This window comes from Hydra vulgaris, chromosome 09 (genome assembly GCF_038396675.1).
Source record: "Hydra vulgaris chromosome 09, alternate assembly HydraT2T_AEP".
Taxonomy (NCBI): Eukaryota; Metazoa; Cnidaria; class Hydrozoa; order Anthoathecata; family Hydridae; genus Hydra; species Hydra vulgaris.
In genome coordinates, this window is record NC_088928.1 from 26,235,001 (window position 1) to 26,252,500 (window position 17,500).

The 17,500-nt window shown below is 28.4% G+C and overlaps 1 protein-coding gene across 3 annotated transcripts in view; it reads right to left on the bottom strand.

The window, feature by feature from the left end:
• The window catches only part of LOC105847707 (tyrosine-protein kinase receptor torso), a 64,416-nt gene that overhangs the window by 22,593 nt on the left and 24,323 nt on the right, over nucleotides 1-17,500 (bottom strand). For all 3 annotated transcript variants that reach the window (XM_065805176.1, XM_065805175.1, XM_065805177.1), the window contains 2 exons: nucleotides 4,625-4,738; nucleotides 4,022-4,122 (listed from right to left, as the gene is read on the bottom strand). In XM_065805176.1, the coding sequence (XP_065661248.1) occupies nucleotides 4,022-4,122; nucleotides 4,625-4,738 (215 nt within the window). The remainder of the gene's footprint in view (nucleotides 1-4,021; nucleotides 4,123-4,624; nucleotides 4,739-17,500) is intronic.

The window sequence follows — 17,500 nt, forward strand, 5'->3', positions numbered from 1 at the left end:
TTAATGAACTCTACTTTGTTTTGTTGGGATAATAAAAAGCACTCCTGACAGCAATGTATAATCATCATTGCACATTAATCAGATGAGAATTTTTTCCCTCTTGTCTTCTAGCATGCTCATTTGATTTAGTTAAAAATTTTCATATCCATCAAACACATATTATTGCGTTTGATGTATGTTAAGTACAACTTGGAAATTTTGCCGAAATATAATCCTTTTACCCATCTTACTTGATGTATCAAAGCTCCATTTGTATGTTGTTCCGATGTATCAAAGTTCCGATGTGTCAAAGTTCCGATGTATCAAAGTTCCGATGTATCAAAGTTCCGATGTATATGTTCCGATGTATCAAAGCACCATTTGCATTAGGCCTCCTTAGGCAAAAGTAATTTTTTACAGTGATGATTTATATGGATTCCTCATCAACCTATTTTTAAATAATGCAAGAGGTATGATAGTCAAATCAACTAAAATAGTGTTCAGCATCTTTATCTCTTAGAGCATCTGCATCAAGTCTTGTAAACAGAATGGTTGGGTTAACATGTATAGAGTTGGTTAATATGTATAGAGTTGGGATAACATGTATAGTATAACATGCCTTCCTTCAGTTTTATTACATTATGCAATGCATTCGGTGGTTTTACTTAGTCTTGACATCTGTTATTTAAGCTTCGGTGATAACTAAGTTGTCTAACTTGTTACAGATCATCAATCCTATTTCTTCAGCTTTTTCACAATTTATATCATCATTTCTAATGATGGGCACAAGACCTGTTGATAGAGAATGCAAGTTTGAGTCTTGATATATAAACAGATTTCGTCTCTATAACCACTTTCAAGTTTTTCACAGAAGAAATCCCTTGCACATTTTGTAACCCAATTTCTTTGTGTTGTTTGCTTGTTTCTTTCTCACATACTGTTAGAGTTGTCATGGCTTTGTGTATAGCTAATTGGAGTTTAAATTAAACACCCAAAGATACTCGCATCAAGCCACCTCTACTTTTTACAAAACGCATTTATAACAACTGGCATTCTTACAGCACGTGATCCATTATAAAAGCAGTCACTAAACCGAGAACTTTTGAGACACCAGTGTTCCATTTCTTGAAAATAAATTCTGGCACTCTTTGCATAATTTATGTGCCTAGTTGCAGAAAATAAATTTAGTATAAGCTTTGTTATATGTAGGTGAAGAGATCAATTTGATGTTCTCTCTACAATAATGAAGTTTTTTTACGATTGTAACATATTCCATATATTGAAGCCAGAGTTCTGCAGTTCTAGATTATGATTTCAGAGATTGGATGAAATTGTCTACTTTACTTGAAATGGTGATAAATTGTTCTACAAACTTTTCAAATCCATTTTTAGTAAAAGTACTTTTCATTGCTTTTTCAAAAATAGGTTGAAATGAAGAATGATTAATCTCTTCCATTAACAAGGATATCCAGCAGTATAATTTTAAGGGCACTTTCTGCTAGAATGTGTGCTTAACAAAGGAAGCGACCTTGAAATAGCTTTTCCGGACATCGTATGTGTAATACTATTTTCTGTGTATATCTCATTAAACAATTACCTCAAATCAGATCCAAGAGTTAAATCTTCCATTTCTAATTTTTTGCTGAACTTTATTAGTGTTTTCAATCTCTTCAACTTCACAATAACATGTGACACTTCACTGAGTGTTTCGTCAATAATAAATGGTTCTTTCCATATTGAACACTTTTCTTCAATGGTATTTTGAGTCATCAAAAATAAATCAGTATATTTGCATCTACAAAAATGCAGAATACCCACTATATGCCTTTTGAGTAATTGTTACCACAAGGAAGTTATAACCATAATGACCATGTAAACAAAAACCATGTTTATTACTATTATATTAATAGATTAATATGTACCATTAAAGACTTGAATCTAATTCAATAAAGTAAAGTATTTATTAAGAGTAAAAGAAATCCAAAATAAGTAAAATAAGTTTTAAATATTGTTTTTTTCTATTTCTTTGAAAAATTAAGCATTACACAATAAAAATAAAATACTAAAACATATAACTTTTAACTATTATATAAATTATTTACTAAACCGTTTAACAAAAATACAAACCTTTACAACATGCATGACTAACTTAGCAAATAATATCAAATGTTTTAATGCCTATGAATACCGTAAAATTCATTGAATCTATATATATATACATTGAATCTATTGAATCTATATAATGTTGCGTTAAAGTAATAAGCATATCTTATCTATTTTTCATTTTCAACCCAAAAGTTTCAACAATTTTCAACCCCATAGTTCTAATACAAATAAGAATCAATATTAAATTATCTTTCTAACAATGTATGAAAAGTAAACTTTTGAAAAAATTTTTTTGTTCATAAATATCATTACCCTTTTTTAGTTAGGCCTAAAAGTACACCTTTCGTTGCTCCTATTGATGGGGCTTTTTTTTTTGGTGAAGTATCTTATGTTTATGTTCACTTGTGCAAAGTTATACCTTTATAGTATTTTATTCTAGGTTGGGGCAATTTTTTTAGTTTATCCAGCAGACTATTACTTTAAATAGTCACAACAAGTTTATTTTTTTTTGGTAAAGCAAATTTAACTTTGTAGGTATAAACTTAGTCTACAAATAAAATTAATTGCCTTAAAAAAAGACATTTAAAAAAAATTGTTATGAAGCAAAAACTAAAAGTGTATCATGGTGTTCCACAGTATATAACAGATGATATGTAAGGACGCAGTTTCCTTATATATTTTGTGTGCTCTAATTTTTCAGAAAAAGAAGAATAACAAAGAATAATGACAAATCGATTGTTGCCACAACCCAAACCCTTAGCCAATGTAGCAGTTTTTCTTCCAAGTTCTACCCATTTAATCAGCTAACATATGTACTGAAGCAGCAACCTATTTCAGTATGACGTCATCAATGTGTATCTAACTTTTTATCAGGTTCGAAAAAAACGTTTAGCAAATAAAAATGAAATTCTATCAAACTCTAATAACCTTCCTACAATCTCTTTACCATGGATACCAATAAAATCTCCCAGAATTAGAAGAATATTCAGAAAAGCTGGTTACAGAACTGTTTTTAAATCAAATGCTAACCTAAAAACGCTATTAATGTATAAAAATAAATCAATTAATACGCAATAGCCAATCAGGAACATATTTAATTAAGTGCAAATGCTCCAAAGTGTATATCGGTGAATCAAAACTTGAAACACGGTCAAGGGCTCAACAACACCAAAAATTTTTGACTGAAGGCAACTTGAACTAATCTGCATTAGGTTTACATAAAGTAAATTTCAATGAGGACATTGAATGGGATAAAGCAAAAACACTTAAAGTTGAGGATAAAAAATTTGAAATAAAAAGTCTGTGAAGCTTTGGAGATACAAAAACATCATTGTTCTCCAATGTACGGTGGTATGAATTTGGACAATGGAAAATATGTTAAATAAAAATAAAATGTTAAATAAAATTTGTGGGCTTCATTTTTTTCATACTTAAGTAAAAGAAGCCAATATAAAGGTGATATCAAAATTAAAAATTTTGTTGTTGTTATTTAACGGTCACAGTTTTTGTAATTATATTATATGCTGATGATGCCGGTGCCTATAATCCGACGAAAACTTCAAAAAAATTATTTAGTATTGAGAGAATTTGTATTATCTGATGTTTTAAATTAGTTTATATACATATATATATATATATATATATATATATATATATATATATATATATATATATATATATATATATATATTTATATATATATATGGATTTAAGTTCAAAAATCCAAATCCAAAGTTCACGGTATAAAAACAACAATAACTTGCTTCAGAATATATAATAAAATAAACAAAACAATAAAAAAAATGTTAATTTAGAAAAAAAAAAGTTTTTTAATCTAAAGAGTATTTAAACACCTCAGCCATTTATATATTCTTAACATATAAAACCAGTAATTATATTTTGTTTCATAATTTACCAATATTTATATTTTACTTACAAAAATAACTTTAAAAGGAGGGAAAACGTTTTCACCCACATCATTAGTTAAACAATAGGGTTGTAATGTTTCAGCTCCAATAGAACTGTAATAAGAAATACCTAAAAGATAAAACTACAATTAATAAATATTATATAAAAGTAATATTATCTGAACTGTGTTTTGAATATTCAAACTAAAATTAATAGGTTTGAACAATGATCATTCTTGAACTTGTATTGCACAGCAAGAACTGTTGTGCAATATGAGTTCAAATCCAGTCACAGCCAACTCAGCATTTAAGTAGTACTTTGGTACGCAAAAATGTTGGTCAATAATAGACGCTACTTTAGATTAATCTCTTATGACTACTTGTGGCTGTTCTTATTCCAACAATATCTTTGGATATAAAAGCATTGTATAAAAAATTATAAAACACAAATTTTAAATAAAGAAAAAAAAAAAGATTAGAACACAGACAGTCTTTTTGATACACAAAATTTTTTTAATTCATAAAAGTAGGACGGGAAAAACATTTAAAATAAGTTTTAAATTAAAAACCCTTGAAATTTAGGAAGGAAAATAATAATTTATATTATACTTTTTATATTATTAAACAAATACCTTTTGGTAAAACATAAGTTATATTCCAACTCAAATACTCAAATTCATAGTCTCGTAAATACATTCCATGTGAACTTATGTTTATGCTTGATACCCCAACTGTCTTCCTGAAGTCTTTTTTTTTTTTAAAAAAAAAATGCTATTGTTAACAAAGTTAAATAGAATTTAAAATCTTAAAAAATTATTTTTATAATATAAAAATATTAAACTGTAAACTGCAACAGAAAAAATTACAAAGATTTTTAAAACTCATAATTTGTTTTGCTTTGTGGATTTTTTGTACTTGCTTTATCGTGTTTGATTAAACAATGTAATAATTTAAGAATTAAAGTTATCAGACGTTAGATTTTTACAAGTTAAATTTGCCAATTAAATTAATAATCTATGGATCATCTTTATAATCTGTTAAAATTGCAAAAATAATTGAATCCATTATGATCAATTTTGTTTTATTTTTTTGTTTTACTAAATATCTTTAAACTTTATTTAAAATTTTTAATTTTAATAATAAACTTTAAAAAAAAATCAGCGGAAACCACTAATTTCTGCAAATAACTTCAACAGGTGGAACAAGTATACATTTTAAATTGTACCAAGTAATTAAAATAATAGTTATATATGTACGCATTTTCTTATAAAATTTTTATTTTAAATACTATTTATTTCTGTTCTGATAACTCTGTTAGCCCAATCTCACTATTCTAAGACGATTCTCCAGTGGTTTAAAAATAAAAATGTGGAAGTTGTTCCTGAAAAATCCTCAGAAGAGCACAAGATTGAAAATTTTAGGACAACAACTTGTAAGACTGGTAGTAACAACAAATAAAAAGGAATTTCAAAAAAAGTGGATAAATGAAACCAATAAAGTGACAAAAAAAAAAATGATAATGGCTTCAACCTGCTAAAAAATGTATATTTAATACATGTGTATTGATATAACATTTATGTGTTTATTTATGTATAAAAGCAAATATACATGTACTTTGATTTATGAATAGACAAGTACATGAATGTACATGAATGTACATGCATTATGAATAGACAAGTACATGAATGTACATGCATTAATTTAATTGCAGGAGGTAATTAAACCACAAAAACAAAAATTAAAAGACTAGAATGTCTATATTTTATTTTTATTTGTTAACTATAAAACATGTGTGGAGTGTTGCTAAATCGAATGTATATACATATATATATTATATATATATATTATATATATATATATATATTATATATATATATATATATTATATATATATATATATAAATATATATATATATATATATATATATATATAAATATATATATATATATATATATATATAAATATATAAATATATATATATATATATATATATATATATATATATATATATATATATATATATATATATATATATATATATATATATATATATATATATAGATAGATAGATAAATAGATATACTATATATACATTAGGGATATGACTTTTTAATTTTTTTTCAAATAAAATGTTTCCTGTATCATAAATCGATGAACTTTTACCTAAAATCATGAAAAAAGGCCCAAATAGCTTTCTGCAACAAAAAAAGGTCACCCCCAAAATAAAAATTTGATTTACCATTTTTATACATTCATTTTTGACCGATGTTTTAATCTTAAGCTTAATTCTCAGCTTAATTCTATTTATTTCATTATTTTGTTATGAGTTTATAAATATAACGCCACACGTTACCATGGCAACGAAACGGCCGTGTGCCGGCAAATACTTGGAATTGTTATGTGATGACGTCATTGTGTTACCACGGTGATATAGACGACTGTAACAGACTGTAGAAGATTATAGAACTTAGTAGAACATTCTGGAAGCTCTAAATAATTATATAAGCGAGCTGCTGTCAGAGCTCAGTGTTGATAATGTGAATAGTTCTATGAAGTACTCTGCGTGTAACTGAGCTAATAAGGAACTACTGTAGCGAACTAAAGACGCTGTAAGTGTACGAAGTATAAGTAGTTGTAGCATTATCGTTAGGATACGGACTGGATTATCGAACTGTTATCAACATTGACTGGATTATCGAACTATAATTGGATTACTATACAGTTAAAGTATTTTATTAATTAAACGACTTTATTAAACGGATATTTACGCTCAGCTATCCGTAAAGTCGTAACAATATTATATGATGTCTCACAAGAAAAGTCATACCACAGTAACAAAGAACAAGAAGACTTGGACTAAAAATTTGGTGAGATTTCAAGAGTCACACAGAAGAAGAGGAAGCGTGGCTGTAGAAGAACATTCACTCGATGAAAAATCCAGAATACCACTTCAATTGCAGATCGTAGGAAGATACCAGTTTCTCGGAGCATATGTTAAAGGAAGAAAAGAACGAATAGACCAAATTTCTAAGGAAATTACAAAATTGTGGGACAATAAACTGAATTTTCCACGTGTGTCTGATCAAGTGATAAGAGCAAAGCTTATGAAGGTGCTGAAGGTCTATGATGAATGTGTCAAGCGTGGAAAATATGATGTTCTCAATGCATTATTTGACATCACGAAAGTGAATGGCCAGTGGTTATCCTCGGAAGATAAACGTCTATACCACCTACAAAAAGAAAGTAAAGGACAGGTGGGGTACTCAACAGGACAAGTGGCAAGTAAAGAAACCATTCACCCTTCCAAGAGAAGGAAAGTCCAGTCTGGAACAGCAATACCTTCCACATCACAAGTCCTGTCTACCACAGACAGTGGTACTGAATCTGAAAACTGCAAAAGTAAGAGTGAAGATGATGAAGACGACGACGGTGATAAAGACGATGATGAGGACACTCAGAAAAAAACTAGAAAGCACTACAAAAGTAAATTTGCTGTAAGTATGGTTACATCAAGTGGAGTTTCCACAAAGAAAGCTGCTAAAATATGCAATGTATTATCACAACAAGGTATTGATATTCCAACTCCAAGTCAATCAGCAATTTACAAGTCCATATTCAAAGAGGCAGGTAAATTAAAAAAAGAAATGATACAACAACTTAAAATGGAACAGTGGTCCTTACACTTTGACGGCAAACGAATAGATGATAAGGAATATCAGGTAGTTGTACTTCAGAATGAAAGAACTGACGTGAAACTTGACGCACTGCGTCTAAAAGATGGCAAAGCTGAAACTGTTGCTGAAAAAATTGCCAAACTTATTGATGAATACAATTTGTGGAATTCAATTAAGATGATCATTACTGATACAACAAACGTCAATACTGGGAAGAGAAATGGAGTTGTTGTGAAGTTGCAACGTATGTTTAAATTAAAGGGTGTCACAATACCACAATTTATCGGTTGTCAGCATCACGTACTAGACAGGATTCTCCGTCTGGTGATGGACGAAGAACTTGGGGGTGATACCAAATCTCCAAACATTGAATACCCATTTGTGTCTGAACTGTTGAATAAGTATGATGAACTGAAGGATAAGTTTGTGAATGGAACTGTAGAAATTCTTGATAAATCAGGGTGGAGAGACGATATGAAGTTTTTGTACCATTTAACAAGAGTGTTTAGGTTCTATGAAGAACAAAGAAACTTCCCTCTGATTCACTTTCAGAACATTCCTAGTATGAGCAATGCCAGATGGAACTTAAGAGCCATTCTCGCCATTCTGGCGTTCATTCTTATGCCTGAAGCGAGAAAGAATTTGGAGAAGGTTTGCAGGTTCATTTCATATGAGTGGGCAGAACATTGGTTTAGTAGTCAAAAGTACAATGACAATGACTTCAAGAATTTATCTGATGTATTGAAGCCTTACAAAAAGGCATTGCAGTCATTCAAAAATCACTGGAAGAAAGAGCCATCCGTCATCGACATACCACAAAGTAATCAGATAGCTGAACGTGCAATCAAGGTGATGCAAGACCTGTATGCTTCCTGCAGAAAGAAAGACAAACTGCAACTTCGATTCATTCTAAGTAATAAGCGCTAGACTCTTTATGAGACGTGAGCATCATGTGACCCATGTACTAAACACAGTAGGCCTATAGACACAGACAGTTATGTATATTGTTGTACTAGACGCTTTGATACTGTTAATTTTGTAATACTTGTATAATTATATATCACATAATGTTTTTTGTTATATCACAGTACATGTTGCATAAATAAATAAAATAACAACAGGAGTATGACTCTTACAACATCTTCAGCCTTTAATATTCATTTACTGTACAAAAGTGTACCTATTGAAAATTCGATTTTTTGGTTTTGGGGTGACCTTTTTTCAAAATATGTCAAAATGAAACATCTATTCGTTCTTTTTACATAAAAGTTCATTGAATTACGATACAGGCCTAGTAGGTTGCAAAAAAGTCATATCCCTAATATACATATATGTGTGCAGGTATATGAATGTATGTGTAACACAAACACATGGTAAAATCTCTATGTTGTGGCCAAGGTAGCAGCATGGATTTTTGCCTACCTCCCTCTAATAATTATTTTACAAAAAGATGATCTTAAAAAGATAAATTTTTAGTTAAATATATCAATTGCTACCTAAAAGAAACTATTTTGATATTTTGAATATGTTTTTGCCTTTCCAATCCATGTTTTTGAATTACATAATCAATCATACACTGTATGATTGTACCATATCACTGTATGGTATGTACACAGTTCTGTATTACAGGAATGTAGCAACAAAACATGGATTGGGTGGGCAACAAAGCTTTCTATATACTCTAAGACAAAACCCTGTAGAGGTTACATGAAACTTTCTCTGTTGAAACCATACCATGCATAATTAGAAGAATTTGGGCACAATTCTTTACAAAAATATCCATGTTTCTTTGTGTAGCACTTTAAATATTATTAGTTATTTTTAGATATTTTTGAAACATTGTTAATTTTTTTTGTTTTTTAGAGAATATTAAAATATTATAATTAAAAAATATTAAAAAATTAATAAAATAACACAGTACAAGGTACATAGTGACATCATATTAAAGTTAATATATAGTTTAAACACTAGGAGAATAAAACCTCTGCTTTGGTGCAATAAAGAAGATCACAGTTTCTTGAAATGTGTCACAATAAAATTACTTAGTTCTAATCTAGTTCTAAGAAAATGTTATGAGTTGATGAGTTATGAGACAATGTCTCACCCATAAAAGTGAAGAGGCATAAACATAAAGTTTAAAAAAATGAAATTAAGTGTTAAGTAAATACAAACTCTTTGTACTTTTCATATCGTAGTGTGTTTTAACTAAATTTAAAGAATTACTCAGCAACCATTATTTAAAAAATCACTGGCTGCAATTTACCAAATAAACAAAATTATTGTTTGTTGACATCACCACGTTTAGATGCTATGAGAAAAACAACATGAAAACTAGTGAACCGTGCTGGCAAATGGAGGAATTTTAACTGAAAAAGTTTTTAGAATGGGTAATATATTCTGTTTTAAAACCGACTGTTTAGAGTTTTTTTCTTAACAGACACTCAAAATCTCTGTTAGTTTAACAGAGAGATGTGAATACGGCTGCAGATAAGTAAACTTTTGAAATTTCTATGAGGTATTCTTTAGCTTTTATGTAAAACTGAATTTACTATAAAGAAAAATTAAATAAATTTTTTATTTTTAAATTCTTTTTCATTTAACATTAGGGTAACTTTACATAATTTCGCCCATCACTCAATCTTGCCCACCATGTTTAATTGCTAATATGTCATTTAACTCACACGCTGCACCATCAAAAAGATGTTCATTTAGAGCAGCAAACCAGCCTTATCAACATCAAAACAATCTTGACCTCAAAAGAATTGTAAATAAAGAAGTATCACTAAAAAAAAATTTGTTGGTTTCCGGTAGTATTTTTGCTACTTAATTTGCCGAATTCAAATCAGCTAATACAACTTTACCAAGTTAATTTTTTATTGTGCATTTTAGATTGTAATTTAATTTTGTTCTTAACTGTTTATTCTCTGATTGTAACAACATTACAATTGTTAGAAATGGTAGAATATGTAATAAATTGTTTTCTGCTCAACCTACCAAGTTAACTCAATCTTGCCCACAGAATAAATATATTGTCGCCCAATGCATTCAATCTTGCCTGGGTGGGCAAGAATAGATGTCATATGAAGACTAACGCTGCCAGCAGTTTTAACAAAAAACCATTCGCCGTGACCCCCATTATTTTTTGATTAAATTGGGATGATATATTTTTAAAATTTTAAATGCTTACAAGAAGTATATTTTAATGTATTTTTATTTTATATATTATTGAGAAAATTATTTTATAAATTAATTACCCTTAATTCGACATCCTTGGCATTAGCATAAAATTGAACCCAAATTTTAATTGATAATTGCTTTGACAAGAACTGATGATATCCACGTTAATGTATTTTTGATTGTCTTCAAAATTAATTAATTTTCATTACATCTCTTCTGTGTGTTGTTATTAAGGAAACTAATTAAAAGATAAATTGCTAATTACAGTACTATTGCCCTGCATTGAGTATTGAGAATGAGAAAGCAGCAGAAAGTGGACTTCTTATTAATGTTAATAATGTAATGACTCCGATTGCATCATAATGCTTACAAATAATGGAAACTGAAATGAACCCTGCTCAGTTGACAGGCTACAAATATTTGTTTAAAAAAGGCTTTGATCTTGCTTGCGAAAACGGGTTTGTGACATGATGTGCACTGAAACGTTTAGTTCTTAACAATATCTCCAAAAATATATCTGAGCATCAAAATCATTAGCAAAAGCATGAGCAAAAGAAACAGAAGTTACTGAAAACAATTGTTCTTCAGTTAGTATTGTACTATTGTGCTTTTGCTAGTACCACTATACAATAAAAATTATAATAAAAACTTTAGCTACCAACTGTGACTAATATTCTATGTACAAATTGATAAAAGTTCTGACTGAAGCATAAAGTATCTTGCATTTCAATAGTATTATTTATTATTTTTTTAGAAATTCTAATCATCAATTGTTCAAGAAATTAATTTTTCAGACTTTGATGCTTCTATGGATGCTGGAAAAATTGCTAATCATCTAGAGCAATTACAAATTGGCACTGAAAAAGCTAACGCAATTCACAATTCGTTACACAACGCTTCTATTTTTGAAGCAGAAACGGTTGTTCACGATAAGCAGATTGCATATTTGGTCAATCCAGTTAAGGAAAAAAATGTTGAATTCATTGTGAATAGTTTTTTCAATCTTACTAAGCGAAAAGAAAAAGAAATCTTAGAACCACCGAACTTTAATTCTACAACGGCTTCAGATTTTCCATTTGCAAACTCTTCCTAACCTGGCAAGTCAATCATTTCACAAAGCGATCAATAGTTTTATAGCAACAATGCAACTTATAATAAATTTTTAGTTTTAAAATAATTCAAAATTTTAAAAATTATTTAAATATTTGTACTTTTATTGAGTATATGTTTTTATAAATGCAGATGATAGAGATGTTAATGTCTTGGCATATCCTAAGGCAAATGCACGGAAAAAGATAGTGAACAGAGAAGACCAGTTTAAATACTTCGTTGTAACTTCTCAAGAAGCATACTTAGCAAAGCTGAAATATAACCAAGACGAAATCCAACAGGAAAAAAAAAAATGCAAAAGAAAACAACAGCAGCTTATCAATGTTGCCAAGCGACTCAAAAAGAAAAAAAAAGGTATTGGCCTAGAAAAAAAAAAAGAAACTTTAGCATTCAAAAAAACCCCATGGTTTTTATACTTTCTTTATTAATTAGTTAATTGAGTATACAAATTAACTAAAGAGATTTAATCTCACTTACCAGTATATAATGTTGGCCTAGGCAAATATAAGTTCTTTTTTAAAGTTACACAGTGGGTGAATTTAAATCAACATGGCAAGATTGAGTTCAAGTGGGCAAGAGTCAGTGCTTTTGACACGTTGTACAATTTATAATGGTACTGCCAACTACTCTCATAAAATCTAAAGAATTCTACATAGTTTTGTAGCTGAAGGAATAAGCTATCAAATAGTATATAGTGCAGCAGTGTAAGTCTGATAATGGTCTGTCAACATCAACTTAATTGCGGATGATAATATAATGATGATGATCTATAGATGAAATGCATTTAAAATATATTTATGTAGGCCTACATAAATATATTTTAAATGCATTTCATAGCAGAATTTTGTTTTAATGGCACATTAAAAAAATAGATTTAAATCTTAATAAAGTTGTTGGTATAGTTGATTTTTATCAAGCACTATTTATGAATTGTTATATGAGTCAAGCACTATTTATGAATTGTTATACAAGTATGATATTGTTACAAAAGAATGCTAATGTTACAAAAAAAATGTTACAAAAAGCTACAGGTTGCTTAGGCCAAAGGATATTTATATCTAAAGTCACATTTATTATTTATGAACAAATGATATTACTAGTTTACTTAATGATATTTTATGATATTTTAATGAGTTTAAAAACATAACAAAAAAGGTTTTAAAATAACATTAAAAAAAATCTGAATTTGACTCAAACCTAAATAGATTGTCAAACAAGTTTAAAAAATCAAGTAAAAGAAATAGATGGAGTAACACAAAATTACTTTAACATGTGGATAACATGTCAGATTAAAGGATTTTACCCGTCACCCGTTAACTATTATTTAAACTATTTTAACAGATGAAGCCAGATATTGAATGAACAAACATAACTATTTTAATTCGCTTAATAATAAGTAAAAATAACAACATAATATGACGGGCATAAATTAAACTATGTTCTAGTTTCTTTGTTGCAAAAAAACTTTAGTTAAAAGATAAATAAAAACATACTAAACATCATTTTACATACTGGTAAGAACAAAACATCAGAAACTGAAGATTTAAAAAATTATCTTGTTGTTTCAGAAATTAAAATAAACACATTTACAGAATAAAAATTAATTATCTATCAATAATATTAGATTAATTAAATTCATCAGTTTATGGCAGCAATATCATTGGTTAATGTGCAGAGATATTGTATACCTAGTTTAGTAAACTAAAAAAAATTATTATTTTCTAAAGATGTGTCAATTTTACCCCACTTTACCTTACATTCAGTTCAATTTACAATCAATTTTTTATTTTATATTTAATCAAAAATATTTTTTGAAATTTATGCATTTATACTATCATATCATCACCATTATATTATCATTCTTGTAATCATAGAAAAATGGAAACAACAACTACTCAAACTACCTCTTCTAAAGCAACCTACCAATTAAATCAAATCAAATCAAATTAAATTAAATGTATTAAAATAGATTTTACATTTCATGGAATATTTACATATAGTACACATAGGCATTCCGAGGAGGAGGGCATAGAGGGCATCTAGCCCTCTACTAAATTTATTAGTTGGCAAATTGGGCACTGGAGTTGGCAAAATTAGATCTAAAGTTGGTAGTCGGCAAAGGTTAGCAAACCAAGCCAAGAGCCTTTTTCTTTTATAATCTAGGTTTTTTTAGATAGATTTATTTTTATATACTTATTTAACATAAGATTTTTATATACCTAATTAAAATGTAGTAATAAAAAAAAAGTAGATTACAATAATACATAGTAACAATATAATAATAGTATAGTAATAATAGTAGTAGCAGTAATAATAATAACTCCAGTTATGTGTAATAATAACCAAAATAGTAATAAAAAAATTAAAACTAGAATATGAAATTTGTTCAAAGCTGCACTAGTTATTTTATGATAATTTTATTTGTAACACACTAAATTTATTTGTTAGTGTATTTGTTTATACTATTGAGGTTTATAACTTAAATTTTTAACAAAAAACACATTAATAACATTAATAAGAATTTTTAACTGAATTTATAGTTTTTTTATAAAATATAAAAAACTATATTAAAATAGACTTTTAATATAGTTATATGTAATTTATTTACAGCTATTAAGTTTATATATAAAGAAACACAATGATAGCAATTTTTACTTAAAGTTACCCTCTAGGTCAGATTAGATTCAGGTGCATCAACCTGATACTGGTAACATGTAATTCCGTATAACCTGACCTAAAATATCCCTGCCTCAGGGTTTTTCGTTGAGTATAGACTAGAGGTGGTGTATTGATAAGAATAGAAGTAAAAAGTCTCTGAGAAACGAGAAACTGGTCAGCAGAATAATTCTGCTGACCAGTTTATCATTCCTTCTTTATCTATTAGGCTTCCATAGATGTAAACCTATGTTACATTGTTTCCTGCCTAGGATAATGAATGCTGGATCTTCTTGACTCCATTCATAAATTTTTGTTTGTGCCTCATTGATAGTAGAATTGTAACTTTTTATGTTATCTCCTATTGAGTGTGCAGCTCTAAAATTCAATTTAAGGGTTTTGAGGCAGGCTAGTAGTAAGGTTTTGCAAGATTTTTTTAATTTGCAAAAATGACAACAGTTACATGCTTGGCTCGGACAAATACTTATGCATTAATTGAATTTTTGAATTGAACAGCTCATAACTTTATTAACATTATTCTTTCTAATAACTCTCAACTTAATAGGGGTTGCTTTTAGCTTTGTTGGGAGTGAATTAGATTTTTTTTTAAAGCTTTTTTTTTTTTTAAAAGTGTTTATATATATATATATATATATATATATATATATATATATATATATATATATATATATATATATATATATATATATATATCAACTTAGTTTCTCCGCGCAGCGGCCTTGCTCGGCAAGGTTCGTGTTTCGGAGTTAAAGAGTTGAGAGAGGGTTGCACCACGAATAACAACTAAAAAATAAAAACACAAAAAAATGAGTAGCCTCCTCGACTGTAGTGGCCCCCCTCGGGCCTTGGGGAGGTGAATAATCTAAAAAAAAAAAAAAAAAAATATAATCTGCCTTTTTTCTAAAAATTTTCACATTACGGGTCCGTATATATATATATATATATATATATATATATATATATATATATATATATATATATATATATATATATATATATACACTGCCTGCAAAAGTATAAAAGTTTCTGGTCACTTAAAGTTTTATTAGTTTTTTACCTATAATAATTGATATAAAAATTAAAATTCTTTATAAGTCATAAATTAATTCGATTAAGATGTGCTAATGTTTTATACAAACTTGTAATAATTGATATTAAATTTTAAAATTGTATATAAGCCATAAAATAATACAATTAAGATATGCTAATGTGTTTTTAATATTGAAATGCAAAATCTATGTTTTCTTCGTTTTTGGATTATAAATACGCTTGAACATACTTAGTATAAAATTTGGAAATAAAATCCAACTGTTTTTTTGTCATCAAAGCATAATTTCGTTGAAGTTAATATAATATATTGAATTAACAAATTAATTTAGTAAATATTTTAAATTAAAATGAAATTTGATATTATTTTTTAACTTCTAGTTTATAAAAGTTTTAGATAATTTGATTATTTTTATCACTGGAAATGTAATTTATCACTGGAAACACGTTCTTCAATTGTTGCTCTGGCAAAAGATGGTTGTCCTACTAGATATATTCAAAAATTGTTGAAAATACAGCAATCAACAGTGAGTGATACTATACATTGGTTTAAATGTAATGGTACAAATAAAGGTAGGAAAAGAACTGGACGTCCCTGCAAAACATCAAAGGCTGAAGACAAGTTAATTATACTCTCATGTAAACGAAATAAATGATTAACAGCCCAAGAAATAACACCTAACTTTAATGCTGCTCATAATAAAACTATTTCAGAAAGAACTGTAAGACATTGCTTGAAAACTATTGCCTTAAATGGTTGAGTAGCTGTTTGAAAACCTCTTCTAAAACCAATAAATCGGAAAAAGAGGCTTCAATGAACTCTAGCACATTCAATTTGGACAGATATAGACTGACAAAATATATCGTGGACAGACAAATCCAAATTTCTTGTTTTTGGAACAAAGCGACGAATCTATGTGCGACAAACAGGTACTGAAAAATTTCATCCACAGTGTATAAAACCTACTGTCAAACATGGTGGTGGTTCAGTAATGGTGTGGTGCTGTTTTGCTTTTAATCAGGTTGGTAATCTTGTGAAAATAAATGGAATTCTTGATTAGAACGGATATCATAAGATATTATGTAGACATGCAGTGTCTTGTGGAAAGCGTCTAATTGGCCACCGGTTCACCATGCAACAGGATAATGAACCAAAACACACAGCTAAATACTGTACAAACCATTTGCAAAAAAAAGAAGCTCACTGAGAACTCAAAATTATGACATGGCTCCAACAATCCCCTGATCTCAACCCAACGGAGTTAGTATGGGAACAACTGGATCGTGAGGTAAGAGAAGACTGTCCTATATTAACAACTCATTTGTGGTCAATTTTGCAATGAGTGTGGAAAAATATTTCTCCAATTTATTTGGATAATTTGATCAAGCGTATGCCAAAACTTGTTTGAGCAGTGTTATATTGCAAAAACTTGTTTATTTTTATCATAGTTTTTATCATAGTTTTTACAAAAAACAGAGTGACCGGAAACTTTTTCCAGGCAGTGTAAATATAAATATATATATATATATATATATATATATATATATATATATATATATATATATATATATATATATATATATATATAAATTATGTTAGTGAATTCAAAAAAGAGAGTGCTCAATGTTCTTAAAGAAGAGCAATAATAAATTAGTAAAAACACTTATCTAATTTTTTCTTTCTTCTACACAGTGTTTCTCCATCAGTAGGTTCATCAGGAAGAATGTCTAAACATTATAGAAAAAAATTATTTCACAGGAAGTTGGGAATTGTTATAATTAATTATGTAATAACTGTAGTATTTTGCAATCAGGAAGTAAAA